The sequence below is a fragment of the Euleptes europaea genome, chromosome 1, assembly GCF_029931775.1.
Source record: "Euleptes europaea isolate rEulEur1 chromosome 1, rEulEur1.hap1, whole genome shotgun sequence".
In the NCBI taxonomy this organism is placed as follows: Eukaryota; Metazoa; Chordata; class Lepidosauria; order Squamata; family Sphaerodactylidae; genus Euleptes; species Euleptes europaea.
This window is the reverse complement of record NC_079312.1, coordinates 94,741,012-94,758,724: the sequence shown is the minus strand read 5'-3', so window position 1 is coordinate 94,758,724 and position 17,713 is coordinate 94,741,012. Positions and strand designations below refer to the sequence as shown.

At 43.9% G+C, this 17,713-nt stretch overlaps 1 protein-coding gene across 2 annotated transcripts in view; it reads right to left on the bottom strand.

Moving 5' to 3' along the window:
- The window catches only part of FSTL4 (follistatin like 4), a 524,276-nt gene that overhangs the window by 347,893 nt on the left and 158,670 nt on the right, over nucleotides 1-17,713 (bottom strand). For both annotated transcript variants that reach the window (XM_056864231.1, XM_056864239.1), the window contains exon 3: nucleotides 8,259-8,507. In XM_056864231.1, the coding sequence (XP_056720209.1) occupies nucleotides 8,259-8,507 (249 nt within the window). The remainder of the gene's footprint in view (nucleotides 1-8,258; nucleotides 8,508-17,713) is intronic.

The window sequence follows — 17,713 nt, the reverse complement described above, 5'->3', positions numbered from 1 at the left end:
GATCCCTCCCTGCCGGAGAGAGACAGAGAGAGGGGAGGGGAGGCCAGGGGAGGGGGGTGCCGCCTCCTGCTCACCTGCTGGCTCCTCCCGCCTGGGGCACGCTGGACCCCGACGCGAGTGCGGAGCCTCTGCCTGGCTGGGTGTGGGGATGCAGAAGAGCCGCATCAGCCGACGGACAGGGGGGTGGGGAGGCAGGGAGGCGCACTCAATGGGCCAGAGAGCAGCATGCGGCTCGGGAGCCGTGGTTTGCCAACCACTGGTCTAGATAATCAGTTTCCTCCATGACTGTCTGAAGCTGCAAAGCTATCACTCACTCAAGTGTCTTGCCCAAGAAAGCAATGTTTGCTATTGAACTATAGTTATTTAAAAAGGTAAAGGTCCCCTGTGCAAGCACCAGGTCATTCCTGACCCATGGGGTGACGTCACATCCCGACGTTTCCAAGGCAGACTTTGTTTGCGGGGTGGTTTGCCAGTGCCTTCCCCAGTCATCTTCCCTTTACCCCCAGCAAGCTGGGTACTCATTTCACCGACCTCGGAAGGATGGAAGGCTGAGTCGACCTTGAGCCGGCTACCTGAAACCAACTTCCGTTGGGATCGAACTCAGGTCGTGAGCAGAGCTTTTGACTGCAGTACTGCAGCTTAACACTCTGCGCCACGGGGCTCCTATAGTTATTTACATCATTTAAATCAAAGGATGCCATATTCAGAAGGTGTTTCACAGCCACTATTTTCAAAGTGGTTAGAACTACCCCCTCCTACACAGAGGTGTTTTTTACCTCCTAGAACCAGTTAAACAATCCAGCTCGGCTAGATACAACGGACCACAACGGGAAAGGGCCCTTGCCTATACATGGTGGGCCACATGCTTCTAAGCAGCTTGTCCACTTAATCAAGCCTCACCAACTCAAAGCCATTCATGTAACCAGAAGCAAACTGTATTCTGATAACACCCTGAGATTTAACTGAACCAACCCTGGCATGTAAGTCATAGTGGATAGAAGAAATTTTGTCAGCAGAATGTATTGCAAAAGAGTCACAGAGGGCCTGTGTGCCATTTCCATTAACATCCTCAGATATCTGGGATAAAAGCCACTTCACAGTCTACAAAAACTGTGCCAGATGGCATTGTGCAGATGCAATAGTAATTGAGAAGTGAGCCTCATTTGCTGCCATCACTGCTACACAGTAGGCATGATAATGTGCTCTCATCTGTCTTCAGTCACATTCCCTGCAAGTTTTCCTTCAGTTGCACTCTGTCTGCCCAGCTGTTTCATCATCCCAAACTCTTCAGTAAACCAAGGGGCATTCTGGATTACACAGGAGGGGAGAAAGAGCTCAAAAGCTATCATGCCCATAGTTTGGGTTATCTCTGCATTCCACAGGTCAACGAGGGCTCTAACAGGAGCACCAATCTCGCTGAATGGAAAATCCTCCAAATGCATTTGGAGTGTATTCACGAAGCTGTCATGGGGAGAAAGTTCAAACCATCTCTAAGGGATCTCTAGAGCAAGGGGAACATTCATAGTACTATTGTTCACTTTGAATCAATGTCTGAATCTAATGAAGGCAAGCTGTAAACCCACAAGTGTGCACAATTCCACCTGGTTTCTTTAGGAATTCTAGAGTCAATTGCAAATACCCAAATAATCAGAATTGTGACTCAGTGGGGTTTATTAATTTAGCTAATGGGGGGTAGGAATTCATGGAAGCAGAGGGACTGATATTGTCCTGGCTGTGCAGACAGAATAACCCCTTCCTTGAGCCTTATCTGTATTGGTGCAGTCTTCAAAGTTCCAACCTCATTATCCGGCTCCACAGAGATAGCCCCTGAACTGCCCTAAGCTGCCTGCTATGCCACTGTGAGGCATATAGGACCAGAGCTAACACAGACAGCACGGAACTGCTGTATAACATGCACCAAACTTGCAGGCCTCTGGAATCCATCTTGTGACCTAGGAGATACTCTGGAGTTGACTGGCTGGGACAGGTTCATTTATATTCCCTAAGGCCCCATGTGAAAAACCTAAAAACAATAAGGAATAAAGCAGCCTCTTTCGCATACTTAATGCAGCTCTCCTCACAGATACCTGGAAACTGACAGCAGTATCTATTAGCAATCAAGAGCCTATTCAGAAAACATGGACTAGTTATTTTACATAGCTAAGATCCTCCGCTAAGCCCATCTAACATGCAAAATAGATGGAGTCAGGCACCCCTGAGTCATCCCCTCCTTTCTAGGAAACATCTCACCACCATCCTCACACATCTGAAAATCTAAGCTAAAATATTTACAGGTAATTAATCATCTAATCTAGGTGTTCTTCATATCTGCCTCTACCTCCTGTTTCTTTTATACTCAAACATCTCTAGACTAATCTCTAATGGCTGGAGATCAGTTGTAATAGCAGATCTCCAGCTAGTACCTGGAGGTTGGCAGCCCTACCCCACCCCCACACACATTTTTTTGCCCTTATGTTCTGCTGACTATAACCTTTGCTGTTCCAGCTCATGACCTTAAAGTTTCCTTCCCTCTTAAATGGATTTGCTTATATACACTGCAGCTTCCTCCTACAGTACATAAATGGATGAAGTAAAGTTAAGAGTAAAGTAGAATAGCAAAATAATAGGAAAATGAACAGATAGAAATAAGGAAATAATGAATATACCGAAATAACAAAAAATGCAGCCATGGGACAACAACTTAATGATAGGAAATCACTATGCAAAAAATTATATTGCTTTGCTGCTTGGAGAGCCTATTCATCTATTTAAATAGAAAAAGGCACAAACCAGCACACTTTAAATAAGCAATAAGTGGAGCAATTTTTTATCATGCATGTGTGTGTTTTTTCTTTAGACCTTTCCCTCCCCTCTAGAATGAAATTGTAGTTTCCTATATTTGATTGCCTCAATAGTGTCAGCGAACACTTAGGCATGAAAGGAAATACAACAGTGGTTAAAGTATAGATCCATGTACAAAATGTGGGAAAGCCTTAGGCTATAGTCCCACCCATTGATTTCAGTGGAACTTAAACTTGTGTAATTGAGCATGTGATGATAGTCAGGAATGGGTTACTCAGTGTAATCACATCAAAATGATAGATGATAATGCCTCTTTTCCCTTTATTGCTGAGGCAATGAAAGATAAAATAACATAATGGTTGTTTGGCAATCAGATGCTCTGCTGATGAGTGGATGATAGACACAGAACCACCAATATTTACACTTTGTACATCAAATCTGCATGCTGCTTTTCATTAGGAATTGCTAGATTTCAGACACATCTGCAAATGTCATCTTCAAATAATTCAATTTGACAATTTTGGCTTTCCTTCTCTTTCCTCTCAATAATGTCACCTTCTTAGAGTCATTTTGACAAATTCCGACAAAAAAAACCCCAAGTCTGAAGTTAGTTAGATTTGTTTATTAGTCTGCTCTGTCCTAGGGGTGGGATTGCCAGGTTGGGAAACTCCTGGAGATTTGGGGATGGAGCCTGAGGACAGGGACCTCAGTGGAATACAATACCATAGAGTCCACCCTCCAAAGCATCAATTTTTTTCCAGGGGAACTGAATTTTGTAGTCTGGAAATGACCTGTAATTCTGGGAGATCCCCAGGTCCCACCTGGAAGCTGGCATCCCTAGAGGGAGGGGGCACAGTTTGGGAAGGAAGGAACACAAAGCCTCTTTCTCTTGATGTTTTCTGTGCTTGCACTCTTTAGTTTGGATAAATGTTAAATCCCCCCTCCATTTTTTTAAAACTTTTGGGATTTTTCTGCAAAATTGGGACTTCCCCAGGTCTGTAGAAAAATATCTCCTGACTAATTCTTGGCTTTTTAAACCCATATTGCAGCCAGAATTCAGAATTAGATATATGATTTAACAAAGCTTGAGTAGTCTACATTTGTCACAACTGTGCACACAGCATCTCATTAGCCACTCATGCTTCAACTTTGTAGCCCATGTGTCGAGCTCTTGCACCGCTCCCCAGCACCGCTGTAAGTGCTCCGGCACCACCACAAATGCCCCTTACACTGGCGCAAGGGGCATTTGTACCAGTGCCAGGGTTGTACCACCTCCTGAACACTTTCGGCTCCCTGTTTGTGGATTGCTGCTGAAAGAGACAGAACTCCTCAGAGAAGCTCGCTCATCTGCTTAATGTGCTACCAGTAATAAAACTTTAGAGTTGGCTTGATCACAGGTTCTAGGGAAGGAATTATGTATGGACCAGCTAGCATTAAATACTTTTCAATTCCATTTGTTTCAGCGGAGAACGGTTAGACAACTTTCCGATTGAATTAACAAGACTCAAGAATGATTGATTTTGGCTACATTGTGTGTGTTCATTTGTTCAAATGTTATTTTCAGGAGGGTTTTCAGTTTTTGAAGAAGAGTTTGAAGTGAAATTAAAGGAATTAAAAACTCAATGGTAAGAAACGGCCACTATCTAAAGACAGTTTGGAAAGGAGTGTATTTTAAAAATAGGATGTCAAGAAATTAAATGGTTTGTCCAAGGGCACCAAATAACATTTCAGCAGGTCAGAACTCCTGACCTGTCCTCTATAAGCTTTATATATTTTACAAAAACAAACATCAGTTTTGGTTAATTCTGTTATTTTTTCCTCCCTAATCAAAATTTTATTGCATTTTTTTTTCATTCCAGCTTTATCAATTTTCAACATTTCTAACAGGTCTCGCCATGAAACAACTAACACTAGATGTATAAAAGCCAAAAATACTGTTCAGCTTCTGAAACTGCATGTTTATTTAATTGGAACTACTAATGTATTCCTTTTCATACACAACTAGAATTTGTATAGCAAGCTAGTCAAGTATGACATTGTTATCATTAAGCATAATACCTCCCTATAATATGTGATGTGGAAGTTAAATACTTTAGGGGATATTCAGCTAACATTTACATGATTGTTAACTGGAGACCTTGCTGTCTTGGAGAGAGTTCTATTTCTTAAAGTCCTTTTAAAGAAGTTTCTTCCTTAGAAAGCTCCGATTTGATTCTGATGAGGATGGAAACATATAACCCATGCCCAGAAGAGAGACCATCCTGTACAGGGTTGCCATTTGCCTGGGGGTAGCAGGCAACCTTCCACTAAAAGGCTAGATTTCCTGTCATTGAGCAGTCCAGCAGCAGAGAGAGAAATGGCTGCCATTCACCACAGAAACCAGGGGCAGTATAGAGTGTTGCCCTAGGCAGTGCTATAGCAAGTGGGAGAGGGAAGAGGAATGTTCCTCTTCCAACCTGCCCACTACCAGAGCCCTGGTTGTCCTGGACCCCTACACACACAGTCCCTGCCCGCTTGCCTTTTTTAGGCCAATACCTCAGGTACCGCTCCTGCAGGTTGGTACAACAGCATGTCTTTCCTTCACTCTCCTGTGTCTGACCTGGCTTTAGCAGTTTAGTTTGGCTGCTGTGTGCCATGGCCAGTGCTCACCTGCCCATACTGTGTGCACAGTAGCCTGCATGAGCAGTGGGGTGCCTCCTGCTCAAGAACCATGGTGATGCCCACCCCTCTTCTTTCTGTGGCTGCCTGTTGCATCACATGTCTTGTTGGCTGCCACTGAAGCCCAAAGTGGGAAATAAAGCAGAAGCAGGTGGAATGTGTGTGTGTGTATATAAGAGAGAGACAGAGATTCCCCTTCCCCTTTCACAATCCTCATCCATTGCTTTTTTAGCTGCAGAGCAAAAGCAGCTGGGAGGGAGTGCAATTGTCAGCAGTAGAAAGGCAAAAAGGAGTATTTAAGTCTCATCTCCCACTTATTCTCTCTGCTCCAACTTGGGTTTCTTTCTTGCTCACCCAATCCACCACAGCTGTAGCCAACAGAACTATAAAAAACAGAGAGATGCCTGTGCCTGAAGCCTACAAGTAATGCAAGGTAGGCGGGCAAGAGATGAAGTAAGCTGGGGAATTTAAATTTGAATTTTGAAAGAAGGAAGTGACCTCACAGGAAGGGTGGGTTTTGGGGGACATGCCCTGGCAGTGACATTACAATTACATCATCACTTGATCTTTGACCTGGGACTGATGTCATGGGACATGACATTACAAAGGGACACCACATCCTTCCTGAGCACCATTCTCTACAAACTCCACCTACCCCAGGCACCGCCTTGGAAATCTCCCAGTATTTCCCAAGTTGCACCTTGGTGAAATAGATCAATGAGGATATTCACAACCAAACACATATATTTAGAGCACAGCAAAGTGAGTTGTGTACTACAGTACAATCTTCTGCAATGGTTGTAAGCTTTTAGCCAATTCTAAAGGTTCCCTCATGTGTAGACATAAAATTTGTGTTTACTACTAGGGGTGTGTGTTCGGCAAAGATGAACTGAAAAACAAAAACAAAAACACCTTTTCTCCTGAAAAATAGAGAGGTTCACCACCTGTGGGACTCCGCACACCATAGGGTGTCATGTCAAGACCCTCTCCTCAAGCACCACCCTCTGTCCCCAACCCTGGAGAAATTAGGGTTGCCCCAAGCACTCCAACATTGACAAGGTGGTGGGTCAACAAATGCTGTTGAGAGATCTAACAACAGTAGGGCAGAGCCACCCTGATCCAGTTGTCTATGAAGATTGTCTGTGAGGGTGACTAGCAGTGTCTACATCCCATGACCACCTTCAGTTAATCCACCTTCAGTCAAATAAAAACTCTAAAAACTGTAGATAGATGCATTCTGTGTTTCATAAAAAGTGTGTGAAGTATCTGGAGGAAGAGAATTCAAAGGGGGTTGGACATAGGCTAAATTTTCTCCTGGTGGAAGGGGAGGTATAATTTCATCCAATCCCCCCTTCCTGCTGCAGAACTTTGATTTGTCCCTCATTCTATTCCTGAGGGTCCCCTGTGTTCCAGGAGAAGCATGACAAAGAGATCAGTGGGCTGCAGCAGTCACTCCTGAGCCACAATTGGAACCAGAAACTAACACCTCATCTGATAAGCAAAGGACCACCCTGGGGGAAGATCAAGGGACTCAGGGGACACTTGGCACCACCAGATTCTCCTAGATCCAGAGCCCATGGATCCTGAGACATGAGGTGAAGGGCCTGGTTTTGAAGCCTCAGCTCCAGATGATGTTGCTCATGTGTCAGACCCCGGGGCAGCCAGCCCCTGCTTTATAGGGCTAGATCCCCCAGGTTCTCCGCCCCACCTGGCATGAGCTGCAAAGATAGGCCTATGGGAAGACAGCTGTATGGTGCCAGGCTAGTGGCCCATATTCTCCCTACTGAGCCAAAGAACTGCCCTATCACAAGCCCCAGCTGGTGGAACCCCAAGGCTAGACTGGGTTTCTTCCTGTCCAGGATATTTAAGTCCTGGGCTAAAAAGAGAGCCTTGCTAGGTCAACCGGTTTGCACAGCCGGTGTGCTTTTACTCTCCATGTGAATCTAGACCAAGGTAAACCCATATTGCTACTTCAGTCTCTGTGCTGCTCTGAAGGCCAGGCTCTGCCTCCAGTTAGTGTGCAGATACCTGCTCCTGAGGAGTTCCTATCCACTGAGGATCCAGCTGCCAAAGTTAGAGTTTTCCCTTCATGTGCATTGTTAGGACATCAACACGGCTTCCCTCTGAATCACTAGAGTGCCTAAAGTGCACATGTGTAAAAAACCATGTTAAATAAGACACCAGACACCATAGAATCTTGCATGGGAGAGTGCTTTGCCGCTGCCCATTTCCCCCCATAAATAAGCTTTTTTTCTATGCGAGAACATTTTCTTTTAGTTTAGCTCTGAATATTCTCGCTCGAAGAAACATTGTATAGAGTTCAGGAACTTGCAGTATGATGAGAAAAGTAATACCACATCACAAAAAGTATATCTATTCTGAGACTGAATGGAAAATACAACAGTTTCCTGGTCTATGTAAACTCCTAGCAGTAGTTGCTACTGAGAGCTTTTTCTAACTACTATGCAAAAATTACCTTTTGATCTATTTTGTTCATAACTGCATAGACTTAATTCAATAACTGAATGTTGTTCACTGAAAATTTTCCAAGTACTAAAATCAGCTAAGTATACAATGTATGCAGCTAGGTTAGCTAATTGTTCATACATTATTTAGTTTTTAATTACAGTTGTGGAATTAATAGCTAGTTATATTGCATTGTATATAATTTTAGAACAGATAATTCTTTGAACAACTATTTTCTGTACACAAAATATATCACATCATCTAATTTGTGGCAAAGAAGGTGGCATATATTTTAGAGAATTAGATTTAGCTTATCAGAGAAGAATCCTTACCTTTGAAGAAACAGTCTTTGCTGTGAATAATGTAGATTTTCTTCCTTTGCAAGCATGAAGCTCGATGGAGTTCACAGTGATTTTCATAGAATTTGCCATCCGAGCCACACACGGGCATGTAACTGGGCTTGCAATTATCTATGCACCGGCATTCAGGCTTATCAGTCTCTTTGTTCACAACACACTTACTTCCCCGGACACAATACTTCTTCTCACATGATGCATGGAGCCCATCTTCCCCATAGAGCACTAGAAAAAAAAAGTGAAAATGTTTTAACAACAACTCCAAGCTGAGTAACAAAGCATTACCTCTTTCCATTTTGCCAGAGAGCTTGGAAACAGGTTTTCTACTTTAGCCACTTATACAATTTCATTCCAACACCTGCTGTTTACTTCTGGACGTTACTTTTTGAAGAAGCATGAGTAGACTATCCTCACCTCCAGATGGTGAGGATTCCTCATTTTGCATTCATTGCCATTTTCCCTGCTCTCTGGCACACCATCAGAGGGTTTTGTGATGGCTTTTAAAATTTTTAATGATTGCCGTAGCATTATGCAACCACAGGGATTACTGTTTTTTAAAAGCATCAAAAAACCCTTTAGTAGAACAGCAGTGAAAATGCTGGCCATGAGGGGCTGACAGAATGGAAAGGGCCCTGATGAGGGTGGTACCTGTGGCATACATTCACTTCTAGAAGGTTTGCTAATTTGCTTTGATTGTATTCTTTCAAAAAAGATTGCAGTGAACCTAGGTTTCAGAGCACACCAAGAACCAAGAATACTTGAAATAGTAAAGTCAACGCTGTAGTAAATTTAATGGAAATGTCCTTCCCATTCCTGATATTTGTTTGTGTTGGTTTACAGCCCATTCCCGAGGGGAAGGGCTGAGCCAGTGGCTGGAGGCACCACCGCTGCACCGCCTCCTAGAGCTGTGCATATCAATAAACTCGAACTGAAAATGAGCCGAAAAAAGCGATTTCAGTAAATTTCATGTTTACTGATTTCCAAAACCTGGGGGGGGGGGGGCGGGGAGCCAAAGCCGAACAGGCCATTCCCGAAAAAAATGGGTAATTATCCGGCTTTTTCAGGTTCTCCCCAGGCTTTGCGAAGCTCCTGGGGAACATTTTTTGAGGTAGAGCCCCCAAACTTGCAGGGTAGCTTGCAGGGACTCTCCTTGCAAGAACCTAAAAGTTTGGTGAAGATTGGGTCAGGGGGTCCGACATTATGAGGTCTGGAAGAGGTCACCCCCTCCCACCTCCATACACAAGCTGGAAGGTAAGAGTCAGATTCTCTGTTCGCTAATCGGCTAATGCTTGTCTATGGAGGAGGGAGGGGTGACCTCTCCAGACCCCATAACACCGCACCCCCTGACCCAATCTTCACCAAACTTTGGGGTTCATGCAAGGAGAGTCTCTGAAAGCTACCCTGAAAACATGGGACCTCTGCCCCAAAAAATACCCCCACAGGAGCCTCGCAAAAAATCCCGTTTGTTTGCTATTGTGGGGATTTTCCATTAGCTGACTTTTGCTACATAGACCTAATCCTGCTGCAATCTCTATGATGCCCTGGTTCTGAAAATTTTAATATTGTTTTAAATTCTGCTTTGTTATATTTTATTTTTATATTTATTACTGCCTCAATAGTTGTTTTTGTTATATTGTTATGGTCTTTGGTCACATACAATAAATTTTACCTACTTACCTACCTACTAAAACAATGGCATGAAATTTAAGAAAAATGAAAAACAGCAGAAGAGTTCTAAAGCCAAACAGCAACAAGCATCTTATAAATATATAAATAACAGCATAAGAGTTAAAAACCAACCAAACAGCAGCATGTAGATGCAGAAGAAATCTCATAAAACCAGCAAGAACTATACACACCAAAACCAAAATACACCACAATATGACTAGGAATATAGGTAAGTTTACTTGGTACTGAAAGCTTAACAAGCTGGATGCCAGAGACCTTAATAGTCCTTTAGTGTTGTGATAACCTTTTTCGATATGCATTTGTGCTCTAGAGTGTAAATCTGTGAATACAGTTTTTTCTTTTAAGTACTCAGACTGCGTTCAAAGTTACTTACCTGCATGTCTAGCTGTTCGCTCAAGCATATGTTACAATCTCCTGGCTAGGCTGGGTTGAAGAGCAAACAGGAAAAAAGGGGAGTGGCAGATAGGAGAATCTACGCTCCATGCATGCACACAGAGCCCTATTAGGGTCCCAAGCCAATGGTAAACAAGAGAGGTGGTACCAGGTCTGGAATATCTAGCAGGAAGGGGGGGGGGAGTGTGGAGCACTGCTGCTCACATATGCATGCACACAGCCCCCACCCCCCGCCTGCTGTGACATGATGGATGTGGGGAGGGCATTCCACAATCAGGATGTCACACGTGAAAAACTCTGTATTTCCTAATGATTCGTCTCACATTTGATAGTGGTGGGAGATATAGCAGAGCCTCAAAAGAAATGTTCAGTTGGCAGGTAGGTACATACAGATATACATTAATTTTAGTATTAGTTGGCCCAAGGGCACGAATCTCACATTGGATGACAGTAGGGTCCTGCATTGAATCATGACTCTGTATTAGGGCCAAGGGAGCCTGTACCTTTAAAAATGTGGGGAGGACTGTGACTCAGTGAGACAGAACATGCTTTGCATGCAGAAAGTCCCAGATCAGCATTTCCATGTTGCAGGAACTCTGTTCCTATCTCTCTCCCGTTCAAGGGGCTGGGGATGAAGTGTCCCTGTACATGTCCCTTGGATGAGGAGGACCACTAGTTCAGTCATGAGGCAGATACTTTGTGCAAGTTGGCCAATGGGAGATGGCCATTAATGGGCTACACAAGGCCCACAGGCATTTCCCTTGGTCTCTTCCCTCTGACACAGCACTCACCAACCCTCTCAATGACACAAGGGAAGCTTTAGGCTGGTTACTACTTGGGACCAGTCAGGATTTTTTTTTTTTTACCTTGCAGAACCAGATTGGCCAAGAGTTATGGGGGGGGGGGGTCAGCTACTCAGCCTTGTATGTCAATAGTGAGTATGAGTAAAGTACTGAGCTAGATGCTCAACAAAACTTCAGTGACTCCCTGCCCTCTAGAGGCTTCAGCCTGATCATAAATGAAGTCTTCATCATACCAGTAATTCGAGTTAGCTTGCCCTTGGGAACTATGGCAGGTCCCTCTTGAGGCTAACATTACTTCCTACTCCAAAGCTTTGTGGTTAGAGAAAATGGATCTGGGTTGCCTCTCCTGAACATCAGTTAAGTGCTTGGCTGGAATGAGTGTAGGCAGTTATGTGTATATTGATAACACTGTGATTCTTTACTGTCTAATACTATCATTCCATTTCTGTGTGCAAATACCCTTTTCTGCCCAAGACCTTGGAGAATTACTACCAGTCCAAACAAGGAAAACCACTGACCTAGATAAACCAACAGTAAGACAGCATTTCTTACATCTCCAACATTCATTACTGTACATTTCAATAGAACTGCTAACTGCATGGTCTAATGCTAGATGACACTAAAATCCTAGAAACGTAAATTTTATTCTCAGAAGATGTGGTACCTGGCGTTTCAGAGAATTAAAATCTTACAGCTATTAGTGTAAATTGAATAGAAAAGGAAGCTACTCTACAAAGATTAATAACTAGCATTACGTTCAATTATCCAAGTTTTCCCAAATTAGTAGATTACTGTGTGCTGTTAATTGTAATAAACAAAATGTAGAGTATTATAAAAGGATGCTTCATAAAGAAGAATCAAAACAGGTTGATTTGCAATTTGCTGCAAGCTTTAATCCTGCTGCTGTTGCTTTCTCATTTTTCCACTATTATAATCAAGCATAAAATGCTTCAGCATGGAAGGTAGGAACTTTAAACCTTGTGCAGCCCCAAATGAGTGAAAATATGAAATTACATGTCAATAGCTTCTTGCAAGTAAAAAAATCATTTTTGTACCATTGTAGTCAAACCGTTATTTTCATCACTGTATATTCAAACAAGAGGGAATTATTATTGGAGGATTAACTGTTTCACTCAATAACTCATTAAAATTCCACCACCCTTGGCAGGCTGGGAAATATTGACATTTTTTTTGAATCATAATAAACTAGAAGGTCAAAGTGTCTCCACGCAGCATAAAAATTACAGTCCCTAAGTGGCATATCTGAATATCGTTTATTCACTTTACTAATTGTTCAGCATGCCCCTGCAACAATATCCAGGGGAACAATAATACTCTAACCTATGCATGGTCTTACTGCCAAGGTCACCTACAATTACAGTGTATGCTGCACATTTGTCAGAAGCGTGTCTCAGGGCTAGAGCACAGAAACCCTCTGGAAGAAAATCAGCACAGCTACAGTCACACAGTTAATTCTTCCATAACAAATGCCATTTTTTTAATTAGCTTTTGGAGATTAAAGTCTCTTTTTAAAGTGAAATTTTATATACATAAGCTTTAAGGGGTCTGGTTTCAGACTTAGGGTACCCTGCTCAATTATTAACTGGGTCCTCTTTAACATTCCATGCCACAGTGTTCCCTGAGTAAAATTTATCCCAGACTAGTTCTACAATGACTGCAGCAAATGGAGATGTGATAGAAAAGTTGAGGGACCAAAAAACAAGTATCCCAAGTAGGGTTTTTCAGCCCAATTTTTTTTCTGGTAAACCTGAAATAAGCCAAATACCCCCCGTAGTGGTAAATATGGGTATTCGGCTCATTTTCAGGTTTCCCAAAAAATTCAGGCCCCTTATAATCAATGGGGATTTTTTTTCAAAGCTCCTGGGGGGCATTTTTGGAGGTAGAGTCCCCAAATTTGCTGCATGGCTGCAAGGGATTCTCCTTCGACGGTCACCAAAGTTTGGTGAACTTTGGGACAAGGGGTCTAATTTTATGGGCCTGCAAAGGACTCACTCCTCCCATCCCCCAGGCATTTGTGAGCAAGCTGTCCATCAGGTTCAACAGTTCAGCATTGCCCAGGACTGGTGGAAAGAGGTGATTCCAGGCTGTCACCTCACAGTCTGGGCTCTGCCTTGGTTTCTGGGTCACTTTGAATTATGTCCATGCAAATGATCTTCCAAATGGTGGGGAAAGGCTTAAATACAAGATAAACAAGGTACAGAAAACATTTCGTTTGGTGGCAAATGACATGTGAGCAGTCAGATTACAAGAGATGGTCACCATGAGGGGAAACAAAGCCTCTACTTGGAGTGACCTTCAGTTTCAGAGCAGGTTTTCAAGATGGTGGGGTGGTGAGATCGGAGCCAGCCAAAGTCTCGGCCGTGAGGGCTGTCTGAAGGAGACTGCTCATCCACGTGGATGAAGAAATCTCCTTCAGAAGCCTGGTGATGTCAGCAGCTGTTGAAGCTGGTTCTTTTTATCTGGAGGGTATAACCCTCCGGACGGGACTGGGTGAGCCCTGGCTTTTAATGACTCTTCTGCTTGCAGACTAGTTTCTGTTGGATGATATACCTGGAAAGTTGGTCAGACCAAGTTGGCTCTGATTACACGATCCCCATCTCAAAAGGGCCCCAACTATGGGGCCCTAACAAAACCAGTAAAAAAAAATAGCCGAACCTGAAAAGCCAAATATCTATTCAACTTTTTTGGGGATTGGCTATTCAGCTTCGGCTTTATCCCCAGGTTTTGGAGTTCAGTATACCCGAAATTTACATAAATGGCTAATTTTGGGTTTATCTTCGGTTCAGGTTTATCGAAATGCACAACCCTAATGCCAAGTTTGAGGCTGATCCACCTATAGATACAGCATCCAACAAATGGGGGGGGGTAGATCCGCGGCAGCCAGGAGCAGTGCAACCATGCTGCCTCTTCAGAGGCTTCCTGGCCTCCATAGAGAAAATAAAATATTTTTAAAAATATAAAAATGGGAAAAAGAGGGAAATGTCCTATTGTGAAAAGCGAGGGTGCACCACCAAAAAAGATAGTGCAGCCACACCGCAGCTCAAGGGGGGTGTTCCCAGGATGAAAGGGGTTTGGAAGCTAACTATCATCAGCTCCACCTCCTGGAATGCTCCTCCATGCTGTGCCTGCTACCTCTTCCAGGATTTAGCTCCCAATATGGCTGCATTGGAGGTGGAGGCCGGTGTAACTCTGTGGCTCCCAGGCACCACTGTGTGTGCCTACCCGGGATGGCATAAGTGCCCATTATCCTGGGTTAAATGGGCACTTACGCTAGTGCAGGGTCACACCGGCTGCTATGGAGCTTCGCACAAAGTCCCTCTAATAAACTTTTCAACTTGGAAAGAACTTTTGACTTTCAAACTGCTGGGCTACTCAATGGAGAGGAAAACTTCTCCTGATTTGGAGGTGAATACTTTGCCAGAACAAAAGGAAGAAGGATTGGGGATTTAAATCCACACAGTTGAAACAGTTCAAATACAAAATCTGAACTTGAAAATTAAAAATATGAGCTCCTTACAAAGGATCCTCATCTACTGCATAAGGAAGAGTGAGCTCCAACGCTTAGCAGTCCAATTTAAGCAATGATTCTCTGAGCTACTCGACATGGACATGGTACAGAAGATTATTAGACTCTAGCAAATTAATATTTGTATAGTCCTTTGAAGAGTTTAGCACCTCAGAAGTATTATCAGTTAACGTTCAGTTCAGGCATAAAGAACAATAGATGGATTTCAAATATGAAAGAACCAATATAAGAAAAGCCCCAAGCCATTTCACTATTAAAAGGACAGTTCTCTCTTTCTATTAATGTAATTTGATAATTCCACAAATAGAAGATTGTCTTTTCTTTCTTTTTTACCCAGACAGGCCCATCAGATGCCGGTAGAAAATGCTTACCTATACAAGTGGACTCTTCACAAACAGCAGCAATGCTCAAGCTGTTACAAAGCGATTCCTGCTGTCCATCTACAGTCCACTTGTGTAGTTATTGGGGACTGATAAAGACTGAGATTGTCCAAGGATGTCTGGAGGCAATGCCTCTGCCCCCGCACTTACCTCAGGAGACTGCATGCCCCATCAAAGGCATGCTGAGCCAGCGAGCCCCACAGCTGGGGAAGGAGCCGGTCAGGTTGCAGCAGGGCCTGGCCTTGGCAGAGTTACTCTGGAGTCTGCCAGCTTGAAGGAGCCCAGCCAGCTCTCAGCAGCAGGCTCAGCAGCACTGACCTTCGTAGAGGAGGTCGGGCGGGGCAGCCAACAGAATAACAAGAGGCGATCAAGCCATGCCTCACAGGAACAGCACGGATTCAGCACAGCTGGGGGAATGGGGGCGGGGAGAGGAGACCCGCAAAGCTGCAGCTAGCTGGTCAAGGCCAGCTGGAGGCAGCCCAGCCCAGGGATGGCAGGAGAGTGAGTGAGGGATGGGAAAGCCTATGGGGAAGCTGGCTGTAGCCTTACCAAGGGAAAAGAGAGATGGGGCAATGGGAGGAAGAAGAAGGAAATAAAAGAAGAGTTGGTTTTTATGTGCCAACTTTCACTACCACTTAAGGAAGAATCAAACTGGCTTACAATCACCTTCCCTTCCCCACAACAGACACCTTGTGAGGTAGGTGAGGCTGAGAGAGCTCTTAGAGAGCTGTGACTGGCCCAAGGTCTCCCAGCTGGCTTCATGTGTAGGAGTGGGGAAACCAACCCGGTTCACCAGATTAGTGTCCGCCACTCATGTGGAGGAGTGGGGAATCAAACCCAGTTCTCCAGATTAGAGTTCACCACTCCAAACCACCATCCTTAACCACTACACCACGCTGGCTCTCCCAAAAGGAATCCCAAATGGGCCGATGAGGGGGCTGCTGCCAGACACGAGGCTGCGAAGTCTTGTGAAGCACAGGGAGCAAAGCAACAAGCTGGTGCTACCCCCTTTGCCACCCAATCAGAGGCCTTCAGGGATAGAGCAGTGTTGGGCACCACAGCCGGCACTCCCACAGAGAAGGGGGTGAAAGCAGGGCTTCACAAAGGATATTACAAATTATGCTTATCGGTAGTTGTTACTAAGAGAAAGGCTTATGAACACCATTGAGCAGATTCATTATGAGCCTGTGAATATAATAGCCCTTTTCTAATGCAAACATTAATGAATATTTTAGTACTTTTGGTGTTGCTAAGCTTCAGACTTCTCAATACAGTGTAATTATCTATTTAAAACTCTGGCTGTTCATGCTCAGAGATGCTCAGATAAAGAAAACCTCAAATTCAGAGGATATTTAGATACTGTTGTTCACCTAACAAAGAGTAAATATAATTGATTTACTCTCAAGTAAGTGTCCATGGGATAGCAGCCATTGTCTCTAAGTGGAGAAGTTTGCTATAAATAATAAAAGCCATTCATCCTAAAGGATTATGTGGGAGACCACTGGTGAGAAAGTATTGAGGGTAGGTACATATAGCCTGCATACTTTTAGTATATATTTACAGTAAAAATAAACACAGAATTCTAAAGTGGTGAGAATAGATAAAGAATAGGCTCAAAATGCAAAGGAAAGAGTTGTATCCTTGTATTTGTCAACTAGGGTTGCCAACTCTGAGTTGGGAAATTCCTGGAGATTTCTGAGGTGGAGCATGGGGAGGGTGAGGGATGAGAGGGAGCTCAGCAGGATATAATGCCAAAATCTACCCTCCATAGAAGCCATTTTATTAGGGTTTCCAACTGCGTGGTGGTTTATTTTTATTAGGGTTTCCAACTCACCAGGCTGCCAGCCGGCCCTCAGCTGGCTGGAGGGCAGAATCAGGCCAGCTGAGGGGGGATGGCAATCAGCACAATGCTGTCTGGTTTACCCCAGAAGTGCCGGAAACACTCTAGCACTCTTCTCCCAATACTCTATGGTTTCCCTAGAGTTTTTGGAGGAATGCACTAGAGCATCCTGTGTGATGCTGGCGATTCTGAGGTAAACCCAGAAGTTATGTCATCACGCCATGCACTTGCGGATCTTCATCCCCAGCCTCAACCCAACAAAGCTCCTGCTGGTGGCGTTGGGGGACCTGGCAACACTACATTTTATCCAGAGGAACTGATCTCTGTTGTCTGGAGATCAGTTGTAATTCTGGCAGATCTCCAGGTCCCACCTAAAGGCTGGCAAACTTATTGTCAATACAGAACATACACAGACTTGTCCTTATGTTCTGGTGAACTCAACATAACTATCAAGCTTAGAAATTCTATCCCTCTGGAATCAATTATTTATTTGTGACAAGGCTTCACCAGGGCTGAGACTGTGAGTTTGCCTTTCCTAGCCACGGTGACTAAAGGAACCTCCACATCCAGAGGCATCAAATATCCAATAAGGCAACATGAGGGGAAGGCCTTGGCTCCTGTGTCCTGTTTGTAGGCTCTCTAGGGCAACTGGTAGGCTGATGTGTGAAACAGGACACTGCACGAGATGGGCCACCAGATTCAGAGGCAACTTATACCACAAAACACAAAGCTGTGTTTTTTAAACATCTGGAGCTACTGGATATTGAATATGGATTTCA